This window comes from Leiobunum rupestre, chromosome 1 (genome assembly GCF_980474605.1).
Source record: "Leiobunum rupestre chromosome 1, qqLeiRupe1.1.hap1, whole genome shotgun sequence".
Lineage (NCBI taxonomy): Eukaryota > Metazoa > Arthropoda > Arachnida > Opiliones > Sclerosomatidae > Leiobunum > Leiobunum rupestre.
The window spans coordinates 16750702-16775184 of record NC_143384.1 but is presented as its reverse complement, the minus strand read 5'-3'; the positions used below and the strand labels follow the sequence as shown (position 1 = coordinate 16775184).

General features: G+C 34.8%; 1 protein-coding gene across 5 annotated transcripts in view; it reads left to right on the top strand.

Moving 5' to 3' along the window:
* The window catches only part of Shal (Potassium voltage-gated channel protein Shal), a 188496-nt gene that overhangs the window by 154399 nt on the left and 9614 nt on the right, over positions 1-24483 (top strand). For all 5 annotated transcript variants that reach the window (XM_090175807.1, XM_090175816.1, XM_090175799.1 and 2 more), the window contains one exon: positions 14032-14194. In XM_090175807.1, the coding sequence (XP_090031933.1) occupies positions 14032-14194 (163 nt within the window). The remainder of the gene's footprint in view (positions 1-14031; positions 14195-24483) is intronic.

The following is a 24483-nucleotide window of genomic DNA, read 5'->3' as shown; positions in this document are numbered from 1 at the left end:
GTAAAATGGAATAACATTTTAGAGTAAACTAAAAATGAATAAGCTTCCACGAAAACGGAAGATAATTTGTACCCAAGATAGTATGTGCTCGCCGTTTATGTAAAACAAATAAATAGCAATAAAATAAAGCCTAAATTGACAGTATACGTTTTACGTGCTACAAATTTAAGCCCTATGGGTTATTCGCACTTTATATTTCTCCCAAATAAACAGAATCCGTTTTACGCGCTACAAATTTAAACCTTATGGGTTATTAGCACTTTATATTTGGGAAACACTGCTATAGAGTGTGTATATATGTTCATTTGACGAACCACCTAGTTTAAGATGAAAAATAACTTGAGCAAAAAAAGAATGTGGAAAATTCCTGGAGCGCAAAGAGCGTACCCTCGAAAAGAAATCAATGTAGTTTTGAATGGGGTCTACGTCGCGTGTTCCGCTTCAGCCAACAACCTCGTTTATTTCCTCGCCTTCTCAAAGCGATTTGCTACAAATGCAACGTTGAAGTAAACAGCAGTTATTTTATAACGGTTACGGCTTCTCCAACGTAGACGCTGTTGTTATTTTCATATTTGTATTTTTGTTAAGCCGCCTTTCGAAAACGTGAACGTGGAACTTGTAGCCGAGTGTAGACGTACAGCCTGCACCTCCTTCAAGTTCCCCGTTCACGTTTTTCGAGTGTTGGCTTAAATACTCTAATGTCGAAACGATTGTATTTTTGGTTCTATTTTTGACCACTGAATCACCACTGTACACACTTTACCAGGAACGTATTCAGGGGACAGAGAATATGCGAGCCAATTGTTCTTAGAAAAATTCACGAGGAGACGACCCGAGGTGTAACCGAGGGGCAGGTCACTTCCATTTTGGGTGCGTCTTAATCATAGTAAAATGATTAAATCAGGGTAACTGTGATTAAATCAAGGTAATCAAGATTAAAAAATCTAATCAAGATTAGAAAATCTAATCACGATTTAAACCAGATTTAATCATTCTAATCACGATCTAATCTTTTTAATTATATTTAATCATTTTAATCACGATTTAATCAATATAATCGGTCGAATAGAAAATTTATCATTAAAATCAAAACTAAAGTACGATTTAATCATACTAATCACGATATAATTTTTTAATCAGGATTTAATCATTTTAAACAGATTTAATCATTTTAATCATGATCTACTCATTTAATCATGATTAAATCAGATTTAAACATTCTAATCATGATTAAACGTGACTTAATAAACTTAATAGTGATTAAATTGAATTTAATCAAAATAATCACGATTAAATCGGATTTAATCTTTTGAGGGGTGCGTCGTTAATCAAGGAAGTGACCTGCCCCTCGGGTGTAACGCACCAATTTGGTTCAAACTCGGGGTTTTCGTAGATCTTCGTGTAACTTGAAAAATCCCGAAGGGAAATGTCTCCACAGGTAACTGTTTTGCCATGGCAACCAAAAATATTTTTGACAACACAAAATGTAAATTTCCCCATTGAATATAACATGGGAATCTGACCAATTTTAAGGGTAAACCCTGTAAAACATTTAATCACACGTTTCATTTTTATGGCCTAGATGGATAACTCGTAAAAGATATATTATAAACTACTTTGTTAATATTGTCCAAACAGTTACTCTATGTCTGTCTTCGTGTACTCTACTTTACCACACAATAACATAAATCGATTAAATTACTATGTTCAAACATTTATCCATTCTTCACCTTTACTCAAGTTTTAATTTTTTTTTAAATTTTAAATTTCAATTTTATTGAGTAATAGTAATAGATGGATTTGGGTTATATTACAGAATTTATCTGCCGAAGTCATCTTGCGACTTATTCAGGGTTGCCACACGTCAGGGAAAACAGGGAAATCAGGGAAAAGTCAGGGAATTTAAAAATGGGCCTAAAAAGTCAGGGAAAAGTCAGGGAATTCAATTATATCTTGGCACTTTTTGAAGGTAATTTAATAAATTCCACGATTATCATTTATTTCCTTGAATATTTGGCTAATTTTTTCAACATTGCAATAACCTTTTTACTTAAATATTTAAGTCCAAATAAATTTATTAACTTCTGATAAAAGTAAAATATAAATGAAAAAATTTGGCCTTAATAAGTAAGGGAAGATCTCTCAAAATGGTCAGGGAAAACAGGGAATAGTCAGGGAATTTGAATCTGAAAATTTTGTGGCAACCCTGTTATTGGCCCTGAACGTTTCAAAATTAAAGAAAATAAAACAGCATCAAATATCAATTAAAAAAATTTAAATTAGTTAAAGGGAATATAACCTCAGGTATTTGGTGTGGAACACCAACGCTTGCAGCTCTGGCCGCTCTTGCCTTCGGCTTTAAAAATGTTTGGCGCCACTGTACAGGGACATTTGAAAAATTGAAGGGGTCTTCCGTAAAGATTGCTTAAAGGGAATATAACCTGCAAAGCAATCTTTACGGAAGACCCCTTCAATTTTTCAAATGTCCCTGTACAGTGGCGCCAAACATTTTTAAAGCCGAAGGCAAGAGCGGCCAGAGCTGCAAGCGTTGGTGTTCCACACCAAATACCTGAGGTTATATTCCCTTTAAATATGACTTATGAAATTTTTGGGAGGTACGAATAGATACCATATTTCCCCGCCACTGATTCCCGGGTGTAATTCGGGTATCATCAGGATTTAGTTAAAATTAATCAGCAAGGCTAATACCAAAGGAACCACTTTAAACCAAAGTTATCTAGTGACGTCAAAAGTAAATGAACCTAAGTTATCGGACTGCTATACTCCCCATGTTGGAGGCGTTTTCCTTATAAAGTTACATTTTGACCTCGAATTTGAAATTTTGCGCGCTCCTAGGCCGAAAAAAGAAAAAAAAATACAAAGAAATAGCTATACCCACAATTCCCCAGGGCAATTTATCGCGTCAAAATACGGGGTTTGAAATTAGCTTTTATTTGACTATTAAAGTTTTTGGCCTTGAAGGCCTATCGGCCAAAGTACCGCATATTTTTCCCCAATAAAGCTTAGTTTTCTCCGAGGGGCAGATCACTTTGTTACAAGGTGTCCTAATAATCATGATTAAAAAGTTAGTCATGATTTAATCATTTTTAATCTTTGTACAGCCAAAGCTACAGATTTAATTTTAATCTAATCTAATCATGATTTAATCATACGAGGGGTGTCCTAATAATCATTGGAGTGAACTGCCCCTCGGTTTTCTCCCCCACTTCTTGGTCTCTTTACTTGTTCGCGTTTTTACTCCTCTTTTATTTGACTCGATTTTCTCATCATTTTCTTAAGGAAAACGCCCTCTGGTTCTGAGCGCTATTTCGATAACTTCGGTTCATTTACTTCTGGTGACGTTTAATGCCTTTTTCCCAAATGGCCGGGTTAAATTGCGTAAGAGGGTGGTGTCAAGACAACAGCTCACTATTACCGTTAACCGCCAAAAGTTTTTATGGAAAGGGGAAACCAGAGCACTTGGGGAAAAGCCCCTAAAAGCAGCGGAAGAAATAGTTTTTATCGAACCCGGCTCCTCTCGTTGCGATGCGAAAGTGCAAACCACACCGCCACTACGGCTATAAATTCTAGGTTACCTCAATACGTTCTTCGTTTTAGAGTTATTATAACGGCCTTATTCCCAAAATATCTTTGATTATCTTAAATTGCGTCTCACTGGTAATTCTAATACAATATGTTACGTTAGAATCAAATGAGTTTTTAAGTGTTTTTCGACTGTGTTAAAAATAGAATTCTTAAACATTAATAATTTGGCCTATTTTTTGGTGCCAGACGGCGCTCCGAACCTCCTTGACGACATTTAAAGTGGTAATTAATTCTCAGCAAAACACAATAACCATTAACCATGGACGATGTCATTAAGCATACAACGCCACGCCACGGACGTCATGAAAAACAACCTACCAATCTTTACCGAATTTTTTTGATGATCTTGTATTACAACTGTACGAACTACCAGAAGTTAATAAGATACTTCTTTAGGAGAAGTTGCTTTGATTGCAGTGCCATATGCTGATTGTAATTTAGGAAGTTAAAGGGGAACGGCCAAGCTTTTCCAAATATGGCCTTATTTCCGTATCAAAAGATTAACAAGACGTTCAATATACTAACACGTACCTTTTTTTGTCTTGAAAAAACAGCTTTTGGCCAAAAAAGTTGAAACGAAAAATAACGCCAGGTGTTTGGGTTGGAATTTTCGGCGCCATCTTAGGGGCTGCCGCCAGCGCCCCTAACCCCGTATGAGCGATTTGCGAACTATCCTAACTTTTAAAATCGCGCAATTTAGGCTTAGGTCTCTTATAACTGGAACGCGCCGCGCGTGCAAAACAAATTTTTCGCGGCTTCAGCAGCGCGCGCTTTTACGTTGTTTGTCTGTCTCACCGACTTCTCACCAGGTGTCGCGGCGGACGCGCGCTTTTCGATTTCCCGAAATTTCTTTATTTTATTAAACATTAACCACTCAATATTTTTTGACGCGGTTCTCGCCATAAATTTTAGTTTTTAATGGGCTATAAGGCTATCTAACTGGTTAAAGCTTGACCGTTCCCCTTTAGTGGAATAAATTTTGTTAAATTCAGTGTTCCGAGGTGGACAATAATGTGGAAAGTAGTGGAAAATTCCGACCTGAACAAAAGTGAATTTAATGGCCAATAAATATTTTTGCCACAGAAAATTATAAATTAAAAATAAAACAATATTTTAAAACATTTTAGATTACTTAAGGTAAATATATATGCATAGGAATGTTCAGACTATGATTAGCATTAGAATAGTCTGTTAATTTTTTGGAATAATGAATTCTATCATTGTAAATTCAGTGTAAACTAAGACATTTTTACAATAAACTTCTTAAAAATTTAATTCCAGTTACTTGTTTAAGCTATAAAATGTAATATTTCTTAATTGGCCACTTTTGGCCAATTTTCCACTATTTGCCACTGGCCTGGACTTTTCTCCAAAAAAGTGACTTTATAGTTAAATTTCCATATTTCTTGCAAATGATTCTCAGATAACAGTTGCGGAAATTATCTGAGGTAATAATTAAGATAGATTAGATATCAGATTATTCGCATTTACGTGCGGATATTATCAGATCAGGTGATACACCTCAAAAACCAATCAGATAGTTTAAACCCGAAATTAATCTGAATTAAGAAGATGAGTAGATTTCAGATCACAGTTATCGTAACATTCTTTTTTAGATAACTTACATTTTAGATCTGTAAATTTGTTCGCAAAGTTTCGCGTGTTCGCTTTTCAGACTAGGCTTACGAAACCGTATTAGCAAGTTAAAATTGCATTTTTCGTACGTGTATTTCAATAATATAGTCATCGTCTGAAATTACTTTCCAAAACGTACATCAGAATAATAAATAAGATATCTTTGGTTTTACGTAAAAGAGTTTAAAACCCGGTTTAAATGATCTGAAATGGGTTTTAGCTAATTTAGATAAGGTATGCAATTTCGAATTGATTTAAACCGTTCTATATGTTTCCACTATATAGATATAAAATTCGTCCAACATTTAGAAAATATTTGTAAAACTAGCGCCTATAACCAGCACCTTGAAAACGGATAGTCGAATAAATGCTTGCTCTTAACTAATTATCATATAGAACCTTTAAAAATATCAGAGTCCAATTTGGCCGCTCCCAAACCCAATCAAAGCAGAGCCGCGGCTCGCAAAGAATATTATGGACCGGATGAAGAGTTCATTAAAGGCTTAAAATTGGCTAAATTTCCTCATTATAGAACCCTTCCCAGCCCCGCTCTCAGCTGTGACCCTTTCATAATAATATAAACCAATTTCCAACTAGTCGCGCGCCCAATAGCGGAGATTCCAATTTTCGCTATCTCCGTCTATAACCTTTAAAATGCCCGCGTAGCCAAACGACAATGACCAGTACACTCCGACGAGGACGAAATCGATTATTTGCGAAATTCACCAGATATTTACTCGAACGATTTCCGTATATCTATATTTTACATATTTATTTTATTAATAAAATCGCGGAATCAGTCCAAATATTTTAAATTAAAACTTTATGTGGGAAGATTATAATGATAAATAATAATACCGAAGGCACCACCCTAGGCCCAAGTCATCTAGCGACTTTTGAAGCCATTAATTCAGGTGTCCGGGTTACAATGCGTAGGAGGGTTGTGGTAAGCCCTGCATGCCACGCGAGCCAACAGCTCCCTACACGCACTTTTATCGTTCACCTCTACAATTTTTTATGGAAAGGGGAAACCAAAGAATTAGGGAGGGAAAACCCCTTTAACCAGTGGGGAGAGAACTTCCGAACTCAACGCGGAAGGAGTGGTTTCGAGTTTTCACCCAATGCCACAACCTGGGATCGAACACGGCACCCCTTACTGCCGAGCGAAAGTGCTAACCACTCCGCCACCCCACCTTAGCCACGGTCACACTAGAGCTTACAACCCATTTCAGGTCGGTTTGAATACCAGTTTTGACCGCAGACGATAATTCATGGTTCACACGTGCGAAATCGCTTATAGCCAAGACTTAACGTATTTTCAAATTATGACCAGAATTTTGAAAATACTAAAATGTTTAGAGATCGGCAGTCGATTAATTTTTATCCATGAATAAAATAAGCTCGGCTATATTTAAATAATATTTATTTAAATAACCAATAGTTGAATAAAAATTGTAAAATGTTTAAATAATCGAAAGTGAATAAGCCTATTATTTAAATAAAACAAACAATTATTTAAATAAATACCACTTTTATTCAAATAAATGTTTGGTTGCGTAAAAAACATATTTAAATAAGTTAAAATGATATTCTTTTGACCAACGTTTTTGAAATAAATCGGACAATTTGTGGATAATGAATAAACAATTCCGCACACTAAAAATGTTTCCCAAAACAATTAGTTAATCATGTTTACTATACGTACAGTAATATTATTTGACAAGGGGGTGGTTTCCGGGTCCAGACCCCTCGCCCTTGGGCCTACCTTTGACTGTACTAAAATTCCACCCCTTCTCGACCCCCTCATAACCTTCACATACTTCGACCCCCCCTTGACGAATTTCTGGCTAGGCCACTGTTATTTGACATTATTTAGAATTTTATTCCGATTATATTGGTCGGTTTGAAAGTGATCCTAAGCGAACCGACTTGGACGAGTTGCTTTCCGAACCATCACGAAGCGATTTTAGGGGTAAGTGTGAACCTGGCTCTTGAGAAGAGATTTCGGGGGTCTAGAAAATATGATTTATAACCGTTTGGCGCTTTGCAGCCCAGCCACCCTCAACCGGACCGGCTGTTCCTAGCCCCCACCCCTTCTAATTCCTGCCGGGGCCCAAAATAGCTTCGTCGGAGATGTAGAGATATGGTCGGGATCTCCCTCTCCGGCTTCCCGTTGCCATAGTAATGGGACTCGGAGAGGTTGCGGAAGGAAAAATAGGCCTAACATGACAAAGAGTAAATGGCCTACCGTTATACGAGGCTTCGTAGTTGAACGGGCCTATTAGTAGAATGTCCAGCGAGTTCTGACTAGCGTAAGGGTCAGCGCGGGTGGGAAATGTTGTTGGCCATTTATTTATTATATTTGGGGGGATAGTGGCTGGCCCCGAAATCTCGCTAGTTTAATTTAAGCTTTTTATTTACACCTAGAGCATAGCGCCGATTTGAAAGTTACCCGGTGGCGTTAATTTTTTTCGGCAACAATTTCTCCCCCCTTTGGAAAATTTTATATGACTTGGGCCTAAAGTGGTGCCTTAGATATTAGCATATCTTGGCGCCCCCCCCCCCACCCCATATAAGGGCCTGGCTATCTATAGTTCGCTATTGACTACGCGGGGGGGCAGTTGTTTTGAAGCTAGGGTACGAGATCTGCATTATCTCTGGTACATATAAATACATTCTTTGGGTACGTTCAGTAACTAGTCAACGGAGTCATTGTACTCTCACGGTTGCGCAACAAATTCAACGTCGCAGTGAAGCGTTGAAAGAGCGTTTATCTTGATTTTCATTTGGATTTTGTCGTCTGTCAAAGCGTCTAATCAATGAAAATGCGACGATAATCAAAAATGTAGACGTCATGATTCTAAACTCTGTAGCGTTGATTTATTTTTCATTCAACGTTGGTTATACGTAACATCATAAGTGTATAATATAATTACATAAGTGTGACACTTCCTTTTTTTCACGTGCAAAAGTTTTACTGAGAGCTATTCACAAGACGGACTGCATTACGGGCTTCGTCACCGTTTTGCGTCCGCTCGCTAACGCGTCACACGTAGCCTTTGACAGCGCCTCGCTAGGGGGAGATTTTCTTCTTGTGATGACGTCACTCCGTTACTAGCTCTCAGTAAAATATTCCCCAAAGTGACAAACTTATGAACCAATATCAGCTCTCAGTAAAATATTCCCCAAAGTGATAAACTTATGGACCAATATCAGCCCTCAGTAAAATATTCCCCAAAGTAACAAACGTATGGACCAATATCAGCTCTCAGTAAAATATTCCCTAAAGTGATAAACTTATGGACCAATATCAGCCCTCAGTAAAATATTCCCCAAAGTGACAAACGTATGGCCCAATATCAGCCCTTAGTAAAATATTCCCCAAAGTAACAAACGTATGAACCAATATCAGCTCTCAGTAAAATATTTCCCAAAGTGATAAACTTATGGCCTAATATTATAAACTTATGATAACACGTAAGGAAGAAAACGTTTAAAAAAATGCAGACGATTTGTTAAGAATCGTCAGCTTTGTTTTAAAATAGTTGGGGGTTTAAAGGGATACTGTCGATACGTATTCCGCGAAACTCGTCGCGAAGACGACCCCATTCGTATTCCAAGGATTTGGGGGGTGTCCGGTCCGTCCATTTGACGGTCTAATGGTCCGAAAGGTCAAGGGTATAGAGATGACCAGGCGTTCAGATTTTCCTCGGCGATTGTATCTTCTGGAGATTTTCGGAACGGCCGAATTCTCCGGATAATAGTTGAAATTGAAAGGAGCGAACGGAGGCGACATCTATACTCGAAGCTGTAAAACAAAGACGTGCCTGGCTCCCTCTAACGGCGTTTTACTCGATTAGAGATCCGTCGGCATCGTATTTCTTTAATTACTCTGGCCGGCCCCCCTTTCGAGTGCGTCCCGATCCGCCCAAGGAAACTGATTGTCTCTCTGCCTCCGCTTCAGTCTCAGCCGCTAATCGTCCTCCAACGCAATTATCTCTCCCTCGCCCTCGTCGTGCTCTGTCGCCCGACTAATAGACAGAGCGACATCTATCGTCACGTTGTGGAGTTGTTGTTTTTGATGGTTATTTTTATCTTCGTAAAATATATTTTTTGGGTTACGGTTTAAGGGGGAAGACTACAGTGGCCGTTGTCTACTTTCGCGCTTTTTCAAGCTGAAATCTTTTAATTTTGTATTTTAATTTAAAACATTAATATTTAAGTGTAGAACAGCCTCTTGTTTAGTGCTTAAAATAATTTTGACAATTTTAAATTTAAAAGTTATTAAATTATTACGTTTTAATTCGGACCCCCGGAGCTAAACAAGTTGGGCAACCGCCCAAACTACCCTTTAGTTAGGACCTTATATCTCGTTAACTATTAATATTAGAATTATAAAAAATATTTTAAGCACTAGAGGAAGGTTCAGCCTAATAAGAAAAATATAATTCAATTGTGTAATTGTTAAAACAGAAACGTTCAGCTTGAACGAAAACGAGGCTTTTGCTGTATTCTTCCACCTTAAGATCAATTTCTATTTATTTGTATTTAATTTATAATTTTTAATCACAAAAAGATTTTTTATTGGTAAAGTAAAGATAGTTGTACCCAAAAAATCCATTCGAAAATAAAGAGTTTTTTTTTTAAATTAAAAACATTGGGTGAAAAAACCTTATTTTAAAATATCCATTGGGGGGGGGGAGGAAATATATTGGGAAAACGAGATTAAGCCTATTTTTTTACTTCAACAATTAGAAATAATTTATGTTGACGGATACTTCATATAAGTTTATTTTAAAAACATTTAAAGTGTTCGCAAGCTTTCGATCTGGAGCCGATTTAAAACTGGCTAGTCAGAATGTACATTTCAGTAAGAAATATACAATCTGACTGAAATTTTTTAATTTTTAATTATTTTATTTTTAATTTAATTTATAATTGTAATTTTTAATCACGATTTAAATAGGGAGGAAGAGTTCTACACCGACTACTCTGAAGATGGCGCTACAAAACTTAAGTGGGCTTTCTCACTGCTATTTAGTAACGGCCCCCGACGCAAGCTCGGGGGCACGTGTTAGTTGTCACGTGCGTTATTAAATAATGCTGTGTAGCGCCATCTTCAGAGTAGTCGGTGTAAAAATCTTCCTCATTAATTATATAATTATATTTGTTGTATTTATTATAAAAATGTAGTTTTTAATCGAGAATTATGTAATTAATTATATAATTTAAATTTTTGGGTGTTCTCCCATATAACCGAATTCCCATTCGACCGAATCAATATCACCAAGTTGGTGGGACCGTGGGGTGAGCAAATAAAACTTTAGTTTCGATCCGTTGATAATATAGATTGCTATATGTACACGGTATTTCAATATATCCCTATTAGTTAGGCTAGGGTTAGGTTAGGTTAGGTAGGGTGGCGGGGTGGTTAGCAACAAGGTGGCGGGGTGGTTAGCAACAAAACGAGCCTTGTTTGATCCCAGCTCGTGGCACTGGGTGAAAACTCGGAAAAACTCCTTCTGCGTTAAGTTTGCAAGTTCTCTCCCCACTGTTTTAAGGGGTTTTCCTCCCAAATTCTTTGGTTTCCCCTTTCCATAAAAACTTGTAGACGTTAATGGTAATAGAGAGTGTAGGGAGCTGTTGGCTCGCGTGGCGTGAAGGGCTTTCCACCACCCTCCTACGCATTGTAACCCGGCCACCCGATTTAAAGGCAATAAAAGTCGCTCGATGACTTGGGCCTAGGGTTATTATTTATCATTTTATTGTATAATCTTCCAACGTAGAGTTTAAATTTAAAATATATGGAGACCGCGATTTTATTTATAAAATAAATAAATATGTAAAATATAGATATACGAAATTCGTTCGAGTAAATATCTGGTGAATTTCGCAAATAATCGATTTCGTCCTCGTCGGAGTGTACTGGTCATTGTCGTTTGGCTACGCGGGCATTTTAAAGGTTATAGACGGAGATAGCGAAAATTGGAATCTCCGCTATTGGGCGCGCGACTAGTTGGAAATTGGTTTATATTATTATAAAAGGGTCACAGCTGAGAGCGGGGCTGGGAAGGGTTCTATAATGAGGAAATTTAGCCAATTTTAAGCCTTTAATGGACTCTTCATCCGGTCCATAATATTCTTTGCGAGCCGCGGCTCTGCTTTGATTGGGTTTGATTAGGTTAGGTTAGAAATGTCGGTACCGGAAATTTTTATGCAATGTGTAATTTGGCGATTTTTGTGAAATTTAGCGCTAGTTTTTCAATTAATCTGATATTTTTATTTAAATTTAAATTCATTTTTACTTTTTTTTAGTAATGTACCAGAAAACATTTAATAATATGATATTTAATTATTGCATATTAATAAGTTCCTCATAAATAAATTTGAAACCCGCCAAAATTGAAGGATTTATAAAAATCTGCTAGGCTAATACACAAGGCACCACCTTAGGCCTAAGTCATCAAGCTACTTTTAAAGCCATTAATTCAGGTGGCCAAGTTACAACGCGTAGGAGGGTGGTGGCAAGCCCTTCATTCGGTTGTATGGGAGACAATCATATTTTGGAATTTATTATAAAATTTTAATATTCAGTCGCGAATTATGTAATTAAATATATAATTATATTTTGGTATTAAATTTGGAATTTTATTTATTAATTGCTAGTTATATAATTAATTACATTATATAATGATGCAATTCATTATTGTAGTATTTGTCTTAACTTACGAATAGTGTTTGAAATATTTAATCTTTTTATGAAATGCTCTCAAGGCGAAATTTTACCTAAATTACAAATCAAAATAAATCGACGTACCCTTCCCCCTGGTAGTAAAACCCCATCCCCTAAAATACCTTTAAAATAACAACAATTAATTTAATAAATGTGAAAATTTAAGAATTAAATTAATTTTATTTGATAAATTAGGTTATAAGGATATATGACGTAACATACTACATTAAAGGCCTAGGTTTTCTTCGGCCTGTCACCCTTTAAATTTACTTTCCCTCCAATCAAATACCCTGGTGGTAGGCCCACAGCAGAACATGTTGGCCTACCATCAGGGTATTTGTTTGGAAGGAAAGTAAATTTAAAGGGTGACAGGCAGAAGAAAACCAAGGCCTTTAAGTAACGGTCCTTAAAGGGACAATACATATATCTATATAAATAAATAAAACCAAAGTAAATATATTAAATGTTTCCAAACAGTCCAGTAGTCCTGGAATTAATGTTTTTAAACCTATCATATTATCCTGTAAATCCTGGTAAATTGAATTTGCATATATCTCAGAAATAATAAAAATTTAGATAAATAATCGCTTTATCCGGTTTCGGTTTCCGACTACCGTCAACAATTGATTGTTGAGTCTGCAGCACCACCTATGTCTGTTTCGGTCTCAAATAATCGTCATACTCGTATAAAACAATTCAACTTCTTAACTTTTTGGAATCATTATTGCGTTATTAATGTTTAAATTTGTCTCAGAATATCCAGTATTTGAGCAATTTAGTCCTATATTATCTTATTTCATAAAATATTGTGTCCTGTATTATCCTATAAATTAAAAAATGTAACCTTATTTTTCCTATAAGGAATTTAAACATCCTATTTCATTAAATATTGTGTCCTGTATTATCCTATAAATCAAATAATATAACATTATTTTTCCTATAAGGAATTTAAACATCCTATTTCATTAAATATTGTGTCCTGTATTATCCTATAAATTAAAAAATATAACATTATTTTTCCTATAAGGAATTTAAACATCCTATTTCATTAAATATTGTGTCCTGTATTATCCTATAAATTCAAAAATATAACCGTATTTTTCCTATAAGGAATTTAAACATCGTATTTTATAAAATATTGTGTCCTGTATTATCCTATAAATTATAAAAATATAACCGTATTTTTCCTATAAGGAATTTAAATATCCTATTGTCCTGTATTATCCTATAAATTAAAATCTTATAACCTTATTTTTCCTATAAGGAATTTAAATATCCTATTTTATAAAATATTTTGTTCTGTATTATCCTATAAATTCAAAAAATATAACCGTATTTTTCCTATAAGGAATTTAAACATCCTATTTCATTAAATATTGTGTCCTGTATTATCCTATAAATCAAATAATATAACATTATTTTTCCTATAAGGAATTTAAACATCCTATTTCATTAAATATTGTGTCCTGTATTATCCTATAAATTAAAAAATATAACATTATTTTTCCTATAAGGAATTTAAACATCCTATTTCATTAAATATTGTGTCCTGTATTATCCTATAAATTCAAAAATATAACCGTATTTTTCCTATAAGGAATTTAAACATCGTATTTTATAAAATATTGTGTCCTGTATTATCCTATAAATTATAAAAATATAACCGTATTTTTCCTATAAGGAATTTAAATATCCTATTGTCCTGTATTATCCTATAAATTAAAATCTTATAACCTTATTTTTCCTATAAGGAATTTAAATATCCTATTTTATAAAATATTTTGTTCTGTATTATCCTATAAATTCAAAAAATATAACCGTATTTTTCCTATAAGGAATTTAAGTTTTTGGATGGGTTATTTCATAACTGTTCAGATCTTTATAATAGTACAAAGTCTTAAAGAAATATCCAGAATTCCTCTAGCACACGTTCTTAGAGAGACAGTGACGTAAGAGCTTCGTTAAAACAAGATGGCCGCGTTTACTTTCTCTTTCTCTCAAGAAAGAAATAATTTGAGAGCTACTCAAACTAATACATTTTCCTTTACCCTTGACAGATACGGCGACATGGTACCCGCGACGATCACGGGCAAAATTGTGGGTGGTGTTTGTTCCTTGAGCGGAGTATTGGTCATCGCTCTTCCCGTTCCTGTCATAGTCTCCAACTTCTCCAGAATCTACCATCAGAACCAGAGGGCCGACAAGAGGAAAGCGCAAAAGGTCAGTTTCTATTCTTGACCACTCCTATACATGTACAGGGTTGAAAGCCTCAGCCGTGGTCTAGCCTCGGTACTTCTCCTAGTACACCAGAGTGCTGCGGGTGAAACGCTTCTACAGGCGCCGGTAGGTCAAAAATAGACCAATGGGAGAAATATATTATCCCATTGGTCTATTTTTGGCCTACCAGCGCCTGTAGAAGTGTTCCACCCACAGCACTCTGGTGTACTAGGAGAAGTACCGAGGCTAGACCACGGCTGAGGCTTCCACCCTATATAAGCGAATGATCTTCTAAGTGTTTCTAAAAGGCCACCTTTTTGGAGAAAAGGCCAGGCCAGTGGCAAATAGTAGAAATTTGGCCAAAAGTGCCAAATAGTGACTGTTAAAGAAAAATTGCATTTCAAACCTTAAAAAAGTTTATTGTAAAAATATCTTAGTTTACATTGAACTTACAATGTTAGAATTAATTATTCCAAAAAATTTACCGACTTATTCTAATGTTAATCAGAGTCTGACCATTCCTATACATATATATTTGCCTTAATCTGAAAATTCTGCGTTAAAATATTTTTTATTATTATTTTATAATTTTTTGTGGTAAAAATATTTATTGGTCACTTTTGGCCAGATTGACCACTAAATTAAATTTTGTCCTGGCCGGAAATTTCCACTATTGTCCACCTGGAATTTTCCACACTATTGTCCACCTGGAATTTTCCATTATTTTCCACATTATTGTCCACCTGGAATTTTCCACTATTTTCCACACTATTGTCCACCTGGAATTTTCCATTTTTGTCCACCTGGAATTTTCCATTTTTGTCCACCTGGAATTTTCCATTTTTGTCCACCTGGAATTTTCCATTTTTGTCCACCTGGAATTTTCCACTATTTTCCACACTATTGTCCACCTGGAATTTTCCACTATTTTCCACACTATTGTCCACCTGGAATTTTCCATTATTTTCCACACTATTGTCCACCTGGAATTTTCCACTATTTTCCACACTATTGTCCACCTGGAATTTTCCATTATTTTCCACACTATTGTCCACCTGGAATTTTCCATTATTTTCCACACTATTGTCCACCTGGAATTTTCCATTATTTTCCACACTATTGTCCACCTGGAATTTTCCATTATTTTCCACCAGGAATTTTCCACACTATTGCCCACCAGGAATTTTCCACACTATTGTCCACCAGGAATTTTCCACACTATTGTAAACCAGGAATTTTCCACACTATTGTCCACCTGGAAATTTCCACTATTGTCCACCAGGAATTTTCCACTATTGTCCACACTATTGTCCACCTGGAATTTTCCATTTTTGTCCACCTGGAATTTTCCATTTTTGTCCACCTGAAATTTTCCACTATTTTCCACACTATTGTCCACCTGGAATTTTCCACTATTTTCCACACTATTGTCCACCTGGAATTTTCCATTATTTTCCACACTATTGTCCACCTGGAATTTTCCATTATTTTCCACACTATTGTCCACCTGGAATTTTCCATTATTTTCCACCAGGAATTTTCCACACTATTGCCCACCAGGAATTTTCCACACTATTGTCCACCAGGAATTTTCCACACTATTGTCCACCTGGAATTTTCCATTATTTTCCACCAGGAATTTTCCACACTATTGCCCACCAGGAATTTTCCACACTATTGTCCACCAGGAATTTTCCACACTATTGTAAACCAGGAATTTTCCACACTATTGTCCACCTGGAAATTTCCACTATTGTCCACCAGGAATTTTCCACTATTGTCCACCAGGAATTACCCACCTGGAATTTTCCACTATTGTCCACCTGGAATTTTCCACTATTGTCCACCTGGAATTTTCCACTATTACCCACCTAGAATTTTCCACTATTGTCCACTTTTTCCACACTTTTGTCCAGGGCGAAATTTTCCACCTTTTTCCACACTATTGTACAGTCCAGCTGTAATTTTCCACTTGGAACACTCAATGGAGTAAACGTTAAAAATAGAGCTTGTAAAAAAGCTAATCATTTATCCCTCGGAAGTCCTTGTTGAGAGAAGGATGCATTTATTACGATTCAATCCTCCATTCCGCATTTGATTATAGCTCTACGCGACGGTGCCGTTTTTAACTCGATATAGGCGTTCGAGAAACTGCCGAGGCTTAACTAGAAACACGCCATCGCGTCGGCTACACAATGGCTACAGACTCGTTTCGTCGGGGGTCCGGCTATACTTTTAACGTCCTTTCTAACGGTACCTTGTTTATTGAGATAGGAGCGTTCCGTGTCAAAAGCTCGTTAAAACCGGACATTAGTTGACCCTTTTACTGAAAAAAAGCATACGGGAATTCCCTTTTATATAAAATTTATTTCCATCCTTTAGAAAAATTCGCCGTTCTCTCGATTAAAATGAAAGGGGTAAGCGTATTGCTCCCTCCGTCTTTTCCGCGAGTTTCTAAAAATAGAACGGGCTTACCCCTGGAAGAGCGCATCCCCGTCTAGCTCCTTCATCGGCTTTTCCAGCCAAATACAGGGTGTTTCAAAAGGTTATGCGAAAATTTGAAGGAGTTGTAGGGGGTGAGTTGAGAAGTATGCCTGTTTTTCCCCATTTTCTTACGATGAGTATTTTCCTATTTAGTGCCCTATATTTTCCTATTTAGTGTCCTATATTTTCCTATTTAGTGTCCTATATTTCCTATTAAGTGTCCTATATTTTCCTATTTAGTGCCCTATATTTCCTATTTAGTGTCCTATGTTTTCCTATTAAGTTTCCTATATTTTCCTATTTAGTGCCCTATATTTCCTATTTAGTTTCCTATATTTTCCTTTAATTTGCCTATTTAGTTGCCTATATTTTCCTTTAATTAGCCTATTTAGTTTCCTATATTTTCCTATTTCGTGTCCTATATTTCCTATTTAGTTTCCTATATTTTCCTTTAATTCGCCTATTTAAATTCCTACATTTTCCTTTAATTCGCCTATTTAAATTCCTACATTTTCCTTTAATTCGCCTATTTAAATTCCTACATTTTCCTTTAATTCGCCTATTTAGTTTCCGATATTTTCCTTTAATTCGCCTATTTAGTTGCCTATATTTTCCTTTAATTAGCCTATTTAGTTTCCTATATTTTCCTATTTCGTGTCCTATATTTCCTATTTAGTTTCCTATATTTTCCATTAATTCGCCTATTTAAATTCCTACATTTTCCTTTAATTCGCCTATTTAGTTTCCTATATTTTCCTTTAATTCGCCTATTTAGTTGCCTATATTTTCCTTTAATTAGCCTATTTAGTTTCCTATATTTTCCTATTTCGTGTCCTATATTTCCTATTTAGTTTCCTATATTTTCCTTTAATTCGCCTATTTAAATTCCTACATTTTCCTTTAATTCGCCTATTTAGTTTCCTATATTTTCCTTTAATTCGCCTATTTAGTTTCCTACATTTTCCTTTAATTCGCCTATTTAGTTTCCTACATTTTCCCTTAATTCGCCTATTTAGTTTCCTACATTTTCCTTTAATTCACCTATTTAGTTTCCTATATTTTCGTATAATTCGCCTCTAAAATTCCTATTTTTCCTAAAAAAATTGAAAGCCTTTCGCTGGTCACCCTGGGTTTGGGTTCGTGTGATAGGTGAAAAAGGACTTTGTAAACAAATCGAGGTAACCAGCGTAGAAAAGTATACTTAAACAGTATTTAAAGTCCCTGCTGCTTGGTTTGGCGCTTGTTGCAGCCTACTTCCAGGGGCTTGTAGGTCACACTTTGAAGTTCTCTGGCGCTCTTATAACTCATCGTAGGGTAATGGGAAAAAACAGGCATACTTCTCAACTCACCCCCTACAACTCCTTCAAATGTTTGCATAACCTTTTGAAACACCCTGTATACGGAATTTCATAGAAAAATGGGGTAAAAAATCGATTATTAACCGGGTCTAGGACCCGTTTCGTTCCTATTTTATATCCGAATATTTAACGACCATTTGAACATGAGCCAAGTTCGTTCGCTTAAAAAGAGTTATGATCAAATTATGACATATTCTCTCGATTTAATTTAATTTCAATTATGAAACTACGTTAATAATTATAATCTTCGAATACAACTTAAAATTTAGTCATTCTATGCGTTTTTATACCGTCCTAATACTTACAAGGAAACGTTTCGATGGGCTTTAGTTTTGTCATGGCATCCAAAACGTTTTTGATAACTTAAAATCTACTTTTCCCTGTGGAAATTAAAATATTAAAAAAAAAAAAATTAAGTTAAAATAAATCGTACATCGGGTAAATTCAGGTTAATTTGGATGAATGCGTGTTAATTTGAAAAAAACTAAGCAAATTGGGTAAATACAAGTAAATTTGGCTTATATTATTTGAAATGGGTAAATGCGTGTACATTTCGGGAAATATTGGTAAAATGTGGAAATTAGGTAAATTCAAGTAAATTGACAAAATTTTGGTTATGGAAGGACACATGGTAAATGCCATTAAATTGGCTAAATTAGGGTAAATTCAAGTAAATTGACCAAATTTTGGTTTTGGAAGGACAATTGGTAAATTCCATTAAAATGCCTAAATTTGAGTAAATTCAAGTAAAGTCGCAAATTTAAGTACATGCCATTAAATAAGCAAAATTTGGGTAATATTTACCGAAATGTATATGCATTTACAAATTTTTACCCATTTTAAATAATATAAGCCAAATTTACTTGTATTTATCCAATATGTTTATTTTCCCGAAAATTTACTTGTATTTACCCAATTTGTTTATTTTCCCGCAAATTTACTTGTATTTACCGAATTTGTTTATTTTCCCGCAAATTTACTTGTATTTACCCAATTTGTTTATTTTCCCGCAAATTTACTTGTATTTACCCAATTTGTTTATTTTCCCGCAAATTTACTTGTATTTACCCAATTTGTTTATTTTCCCGCAAATTTACTTGTATTTACCGAATTTGTTTATTTTCCCGCAAATTTACTTGTATTTACCCAATTTGTTTATTTTCCCGCAAATTTACTTGTATTTACCCAATTTGTTTATTTTCCCGCAAATTTACTTGTATTTACCCAATTTGTTTATTTTCCCGCAAATTTACACGTATTTACCGAATTTGTTTATTTTCCCGCAAATTTACTTGTGTTTACCCAATTTGTTTATTTTCCCGCAAATTTACACGTATTTACAAAAATTCACCTAAATTTAACCAATGTACAAATTTTTTAAAAATAATTTATTTTTTAATATTTTAAATTTTTTCAAAGGACCATTAAAATTTGCGATTTCTCCATATTAATTTCCACATGGAAAAGTAGGTTTTAAGTTATCAAAAACCTTTTTGGTTGCCATGGAAAATCTAAAGCCCGTTGAATCTTTTCCTTTTGGAAAATTTCAAGTTACATAAAAGTCTACTTATCCCCCGAATTTAGACAAAATCAGTTAAAATCACCTCGGGTCGACTCCTTATTAGTTCAATTTATCCATGCTTATCGAATAAAACCTATCGCCGCGTATTCTACAATACATCCCTATTCATAAAACTTTCTTGAAATTTTAGTTTAGCGCGTTTTTATTTTAATCATAAGTACATTAAATAAGGTACCATTTCAATCTACGAACACATTATCAAGTTTTGGTCGTTACATTTAAGTTTTAAAGAACATTTTCAATGCTTTTATCATTTCTATTTTAAAAGTGCAGTAGAAGTCGCGTTCCGTTACATTGTAAGGTAACAAAGAACAAGATTAAACTGAATACAAAAAAATATTTTGTAGAAAATGCAGTATCAGTGTTATTCAACTTTAGCAGGTTGGATTACGTAAGCATGTTAATAGCGTTCATAAATCAGACTTACTTTCCCCAAATTTCCCCCTCTTTTATCGTTATTGCACAGGGACGCCATCTATGTTGAATAAAATTAACCATAATTTTAAATAAATATTTGTTGATAATTTTGTTATGAAAGTAAATACATTTTATTAAATTACTTTAACGCAAGTGGTGGCTCCGGTCTAGTTGCATTATCTCGCACTAGATGTCGTTAGCGTATAAATCATAACAAGTTGAGTAAGTATCCAAATCTAGCCTAAAAGGTGTGGCAAATTGGGATCTTCTCGCGTTGATTGGCTTTTCGGAATCACGTGATTATGCACATATTAAACACGTGGTTTCGGGAAGCCAATAGATTGCAAACAACTCGCCTTTGTTTTAAGTCCCCGGAAGGTGCTGCCACCTAGGAGCAACAAACACAAGGAGAACGCAGCTAGCCTTTAAACACGCTAACGCAGTGTTGTGTACAAATTTCATTGGACGAACCTTTACGCTGAACGTTTTACGGAAAGAGGGAAGACAATTTCTGAATTTTCCCCTTCCTACGTCAGCAGGAGCTAAAGCGTCTAACCAATGAAAACTGTACACAAGAAAATGCACGACTTTTGACGGGTTGCGTTTTCCTTGTGTGGAGTATTGTATTTGTTGCTCCTAGCTGCCACTTAGAAGTGCTTTTAAAAGAATTTTTGTAAACCTTTTTTTTTACTTTTTTGATAGAGCCGCCACATTCTTTAATAATTAATCGAAACTGCTATTTCTATGCAATAGAGGGAACTGTTAACAAATCAACACGAATCCCCTATTCTTTTCTATTTGGGGGAGGGCAAAAAGTTTGACTTGTTTTGGGCCACCACTATAGCGTCGTACTCCAACCTTCTAAAAGTTAAATAACCCTGACAGAATTAGAGACAAATCGTCGACGTTAAAACAAAACCACGTAACTTGAGATACGTGGTTTTGTCAAAATTGACATATTTAGATTCTACACCCCAATTTACGTATATAACATTAAAAACATTAATAGGTTGCAATTGAATTTCTTTTTTTAAATCGAGAAAACATTTAAACGTATCTTTGATATTCACAACTTATTTCGCGCAAAAGCACGTATCTCGCTTATTGTCAGCTCCTATCTCACTACATGACGCGAGACCACGTATCTCTAAAAATTCCCCTTTAGAAAAATATTTTTAAATTAAAATCCTCATTAATTCAATATTGAAACGAAATTATTTAACTATAAAATTAACTCGCGTGTAAAAACCTAACACGCAATTTCACAAGTCCATGCAAAATTAAAAATAAATTTTCCTCAAAAAGGCCACCGAAAAGATACGTGGTTTGGTTTTAACGGCGACGACTGTCAAAATTTCATATTAAAATATTAATTATTTTATAAGTTATTCCAAATAGAAAATGTGAATTTTAGCAAACAATCTTCCGCCTTCAATCGATCGGAAAACACGAATTCTTGAATGTCTGACGTAGAAGAAGCCAAAACAAAATATATTTTACTCAAACCGCCCAATTGGCTAGATCATGATAACGTATGGCAACGTTTGGCTACACCCTAGAAATTAAAAAGGCAAATTTCCAGGACAAGTTACGTCTCGTTGTACGATGAAAAAACACTAAACATTAAGAAATAAAGGGCTCTGATTACCGTATCATGGTTTAAAATACCAGTGGATGGAACTATCTTTACCCCATCTGTATGAAAGAAACATTTCTACCAGGGAATAATTATTATAATGAGTACATTAGCGACACGCAAAAAATTAAAATCATCATTATTTCAATATTGAAACGAAAATATTTAACTATAAAATTAACTCGCGTGTAAAAACTTAACACGCGATTTCCCTGCAAAATTAAAAATTCATTTTTCTCAAAAAGGCCACCGAAAAGATACGTGGCGACGAAATACAGTCCACAAATTCCATAATTCCATAATAGGTGATTCCGAAAAAGATTGGTGGTCACATGATTTGGTTACTTTCTGTTGTATGGTTAAAGTATTTTAGCGCGCGCTTTATTTTTCATTTTCAACGCGCGTGCACAATCGGGCGAGCCACAATCTACTAATAAATCAAGAGCGCGCGCCCATAAAATTAACTCTTTTTACATGTATTTGTCGATATTATATTTCAGAATCAACTATTGTATTTTGTCAAACGGCAATTTTGAGTCGTGTCTTAGTCTTGTTTCTTTCAAATGCCATCAAACCCAAACACACATCCCCCACGCTGTCGGAATAAATATTCCCTATTAGTTCCGGAGTTCGACTTTAGAAGGCGCTCTTTCTACTTATCTATCGCGTTAAGTCTGGCCGATAGAAGCTGTCAGACGAACCCGGATGGCTCACCAGCCGTTAACCGTATTTTCCCCTCGTACCTTCCGTACCAAAAGCCTACTTTGAAACGGAACATCTAGATGGCGCTACGGACGTCTTAGCCTTAGAAGAAGAAGAAGGGCCGAAAAAAAGCAAGGAGGAGAAGCGTCTCTCAAGGGGGCTGCCGAGTTTCGAAGACTCGTAAATTCGGGTTGTCCTTCCTCGCGCGACGAGCCTAAGCTAATGTTTAAAGAAAGTAGCTATTTTGTGTTATAGCCGTACGCCGGTAGGGGTCGCTTCCGCCTCTGTACGCTATATTGATCGGTTTCGTCTTGCCGCGCCCCTCCAACCTACCCCCTTTCGCCCTAAAATCTCGTCTTCATCTTATTTAAACAGCTTGTCGTCCCGGCGTACAGTTTGGATTAGATAAGTTTGAAGTGGGTTTTCCAATTTCATTCCCCCCCCCCGTTCTTGAAACCCCCCTTCGTTCCGTCATTTAATTTTGTGTGTACCCCCCCTTTTTTAAATTGGTTCGCTCTTGAGGGCGGACACGAACACGCCCATTACATCTTAGACGCGTTTCGTTTGACTTCTTTCGGAATTTAAATTCTTACATTCGGGAGGGGTGTCAATCCCCAAAACTCGCTCTCCCGAAAATGTCGTAATTAATCCGCTGTTCGATGACGTAAATGATTCGGTTTTGGTCGTCTGCTATTAAATTCATTTCTCTGTTTCTTAGACCACTTATACCCAAAGGGACTCGTAGTGATAATTTAGATAGTGGAAACGTGGAAGTTATTTTTAAACGTTGATTGATACGACATCTGTTGTCAGTTTCTATCGAGGGGCAGGTCACTTCCATTTTGGCTGCGTCTTAATCATAATAAAATGATTAAATCAGGGTAATCAAGATTAAAAAATCTAATCACGATTTAAACGAGAGTTAATAATTCTAATCATGATCTAATCATTTTAATTAGATTTAATCATTTTAATTAGATTTAACAATTTTAATTAGATTTAATCATTTTAATTAGATTTAATCATTTTAATCAGCTTTGATCATTTTAATTAGATTTAATCATTTTAATTAGATTTAATCATTTTAATTAGATTTAATCATTTTAATTAGATTTAATCATTTTAATTAGATTTAATCATTTTAATTAGATTTAATCATTTTAATTAGACTTAATCATTTTAATCACGATTTAATCATTTTAATCACGATTTAATCAATATAAACGGTCGAATAGAGAATTTATCATTAAAATCAAAACTAAAATACGATTTAATCATACTAATCGCGATCATATTTTTTAATCAGGATTTAATCATTTTAATCAGATTTAATCATTTAATCACGATTAAATCAGATTTAAACATTCTAATCGTGATTATTTTGATTAAATTGAATTTAATCAAAATAATCACTATTAAATCGGATTTAATCTTTTGAGGGGTGCGTCGTTAATCAACGAAGTGACCTGCCCCTCGGTTTCTATAAGCTTTGATGGTACGTGATAAATTAGTATTTAGTTATAATATTAAATAGATTAGAATTATTATGAATAAGAGCTTTGAAAGGCTTATTAAATTATTATTTAGCTAAATTATAAAATATTTTACGAATTATTAAGAATATTATTAAAATTATATTTAGTAAAAATATTAAATAGTTTACGAATTATTATGAATAACAACTTTGAAGGACTTATTACATTATTATTTAGTTAAAATGGTAAATATTTTGCGAATTATTAAGAATAAAAGCTGTGAAGCTTCTTATTAAATTACTTTTTTAGCTAAAATATTAATATTTTACGATTTATTAATAATAGTTATATTGAAAAGGCACAGATGATACCACTAAATTTTCTTCACTACCCTAATACTAACGGTACGAGTCCCATTGGATATATTTGGTCTGTTTAAATTGTTCCAACAAAGGGACTCGTAGTGATAATTTAGATAGTGGAAACGTGGAAGTTATTTTTAAACGTTGAGTGCTACGACATCTGTGGTCAGTTTCTATAAGCTTTGAAGGTACATGATAAATTAGTATTTAGTTATAATATTAAATAGATTAGAATTATTATGAATAAGAGCTTTGAAAACTTATTAAATTCATTTT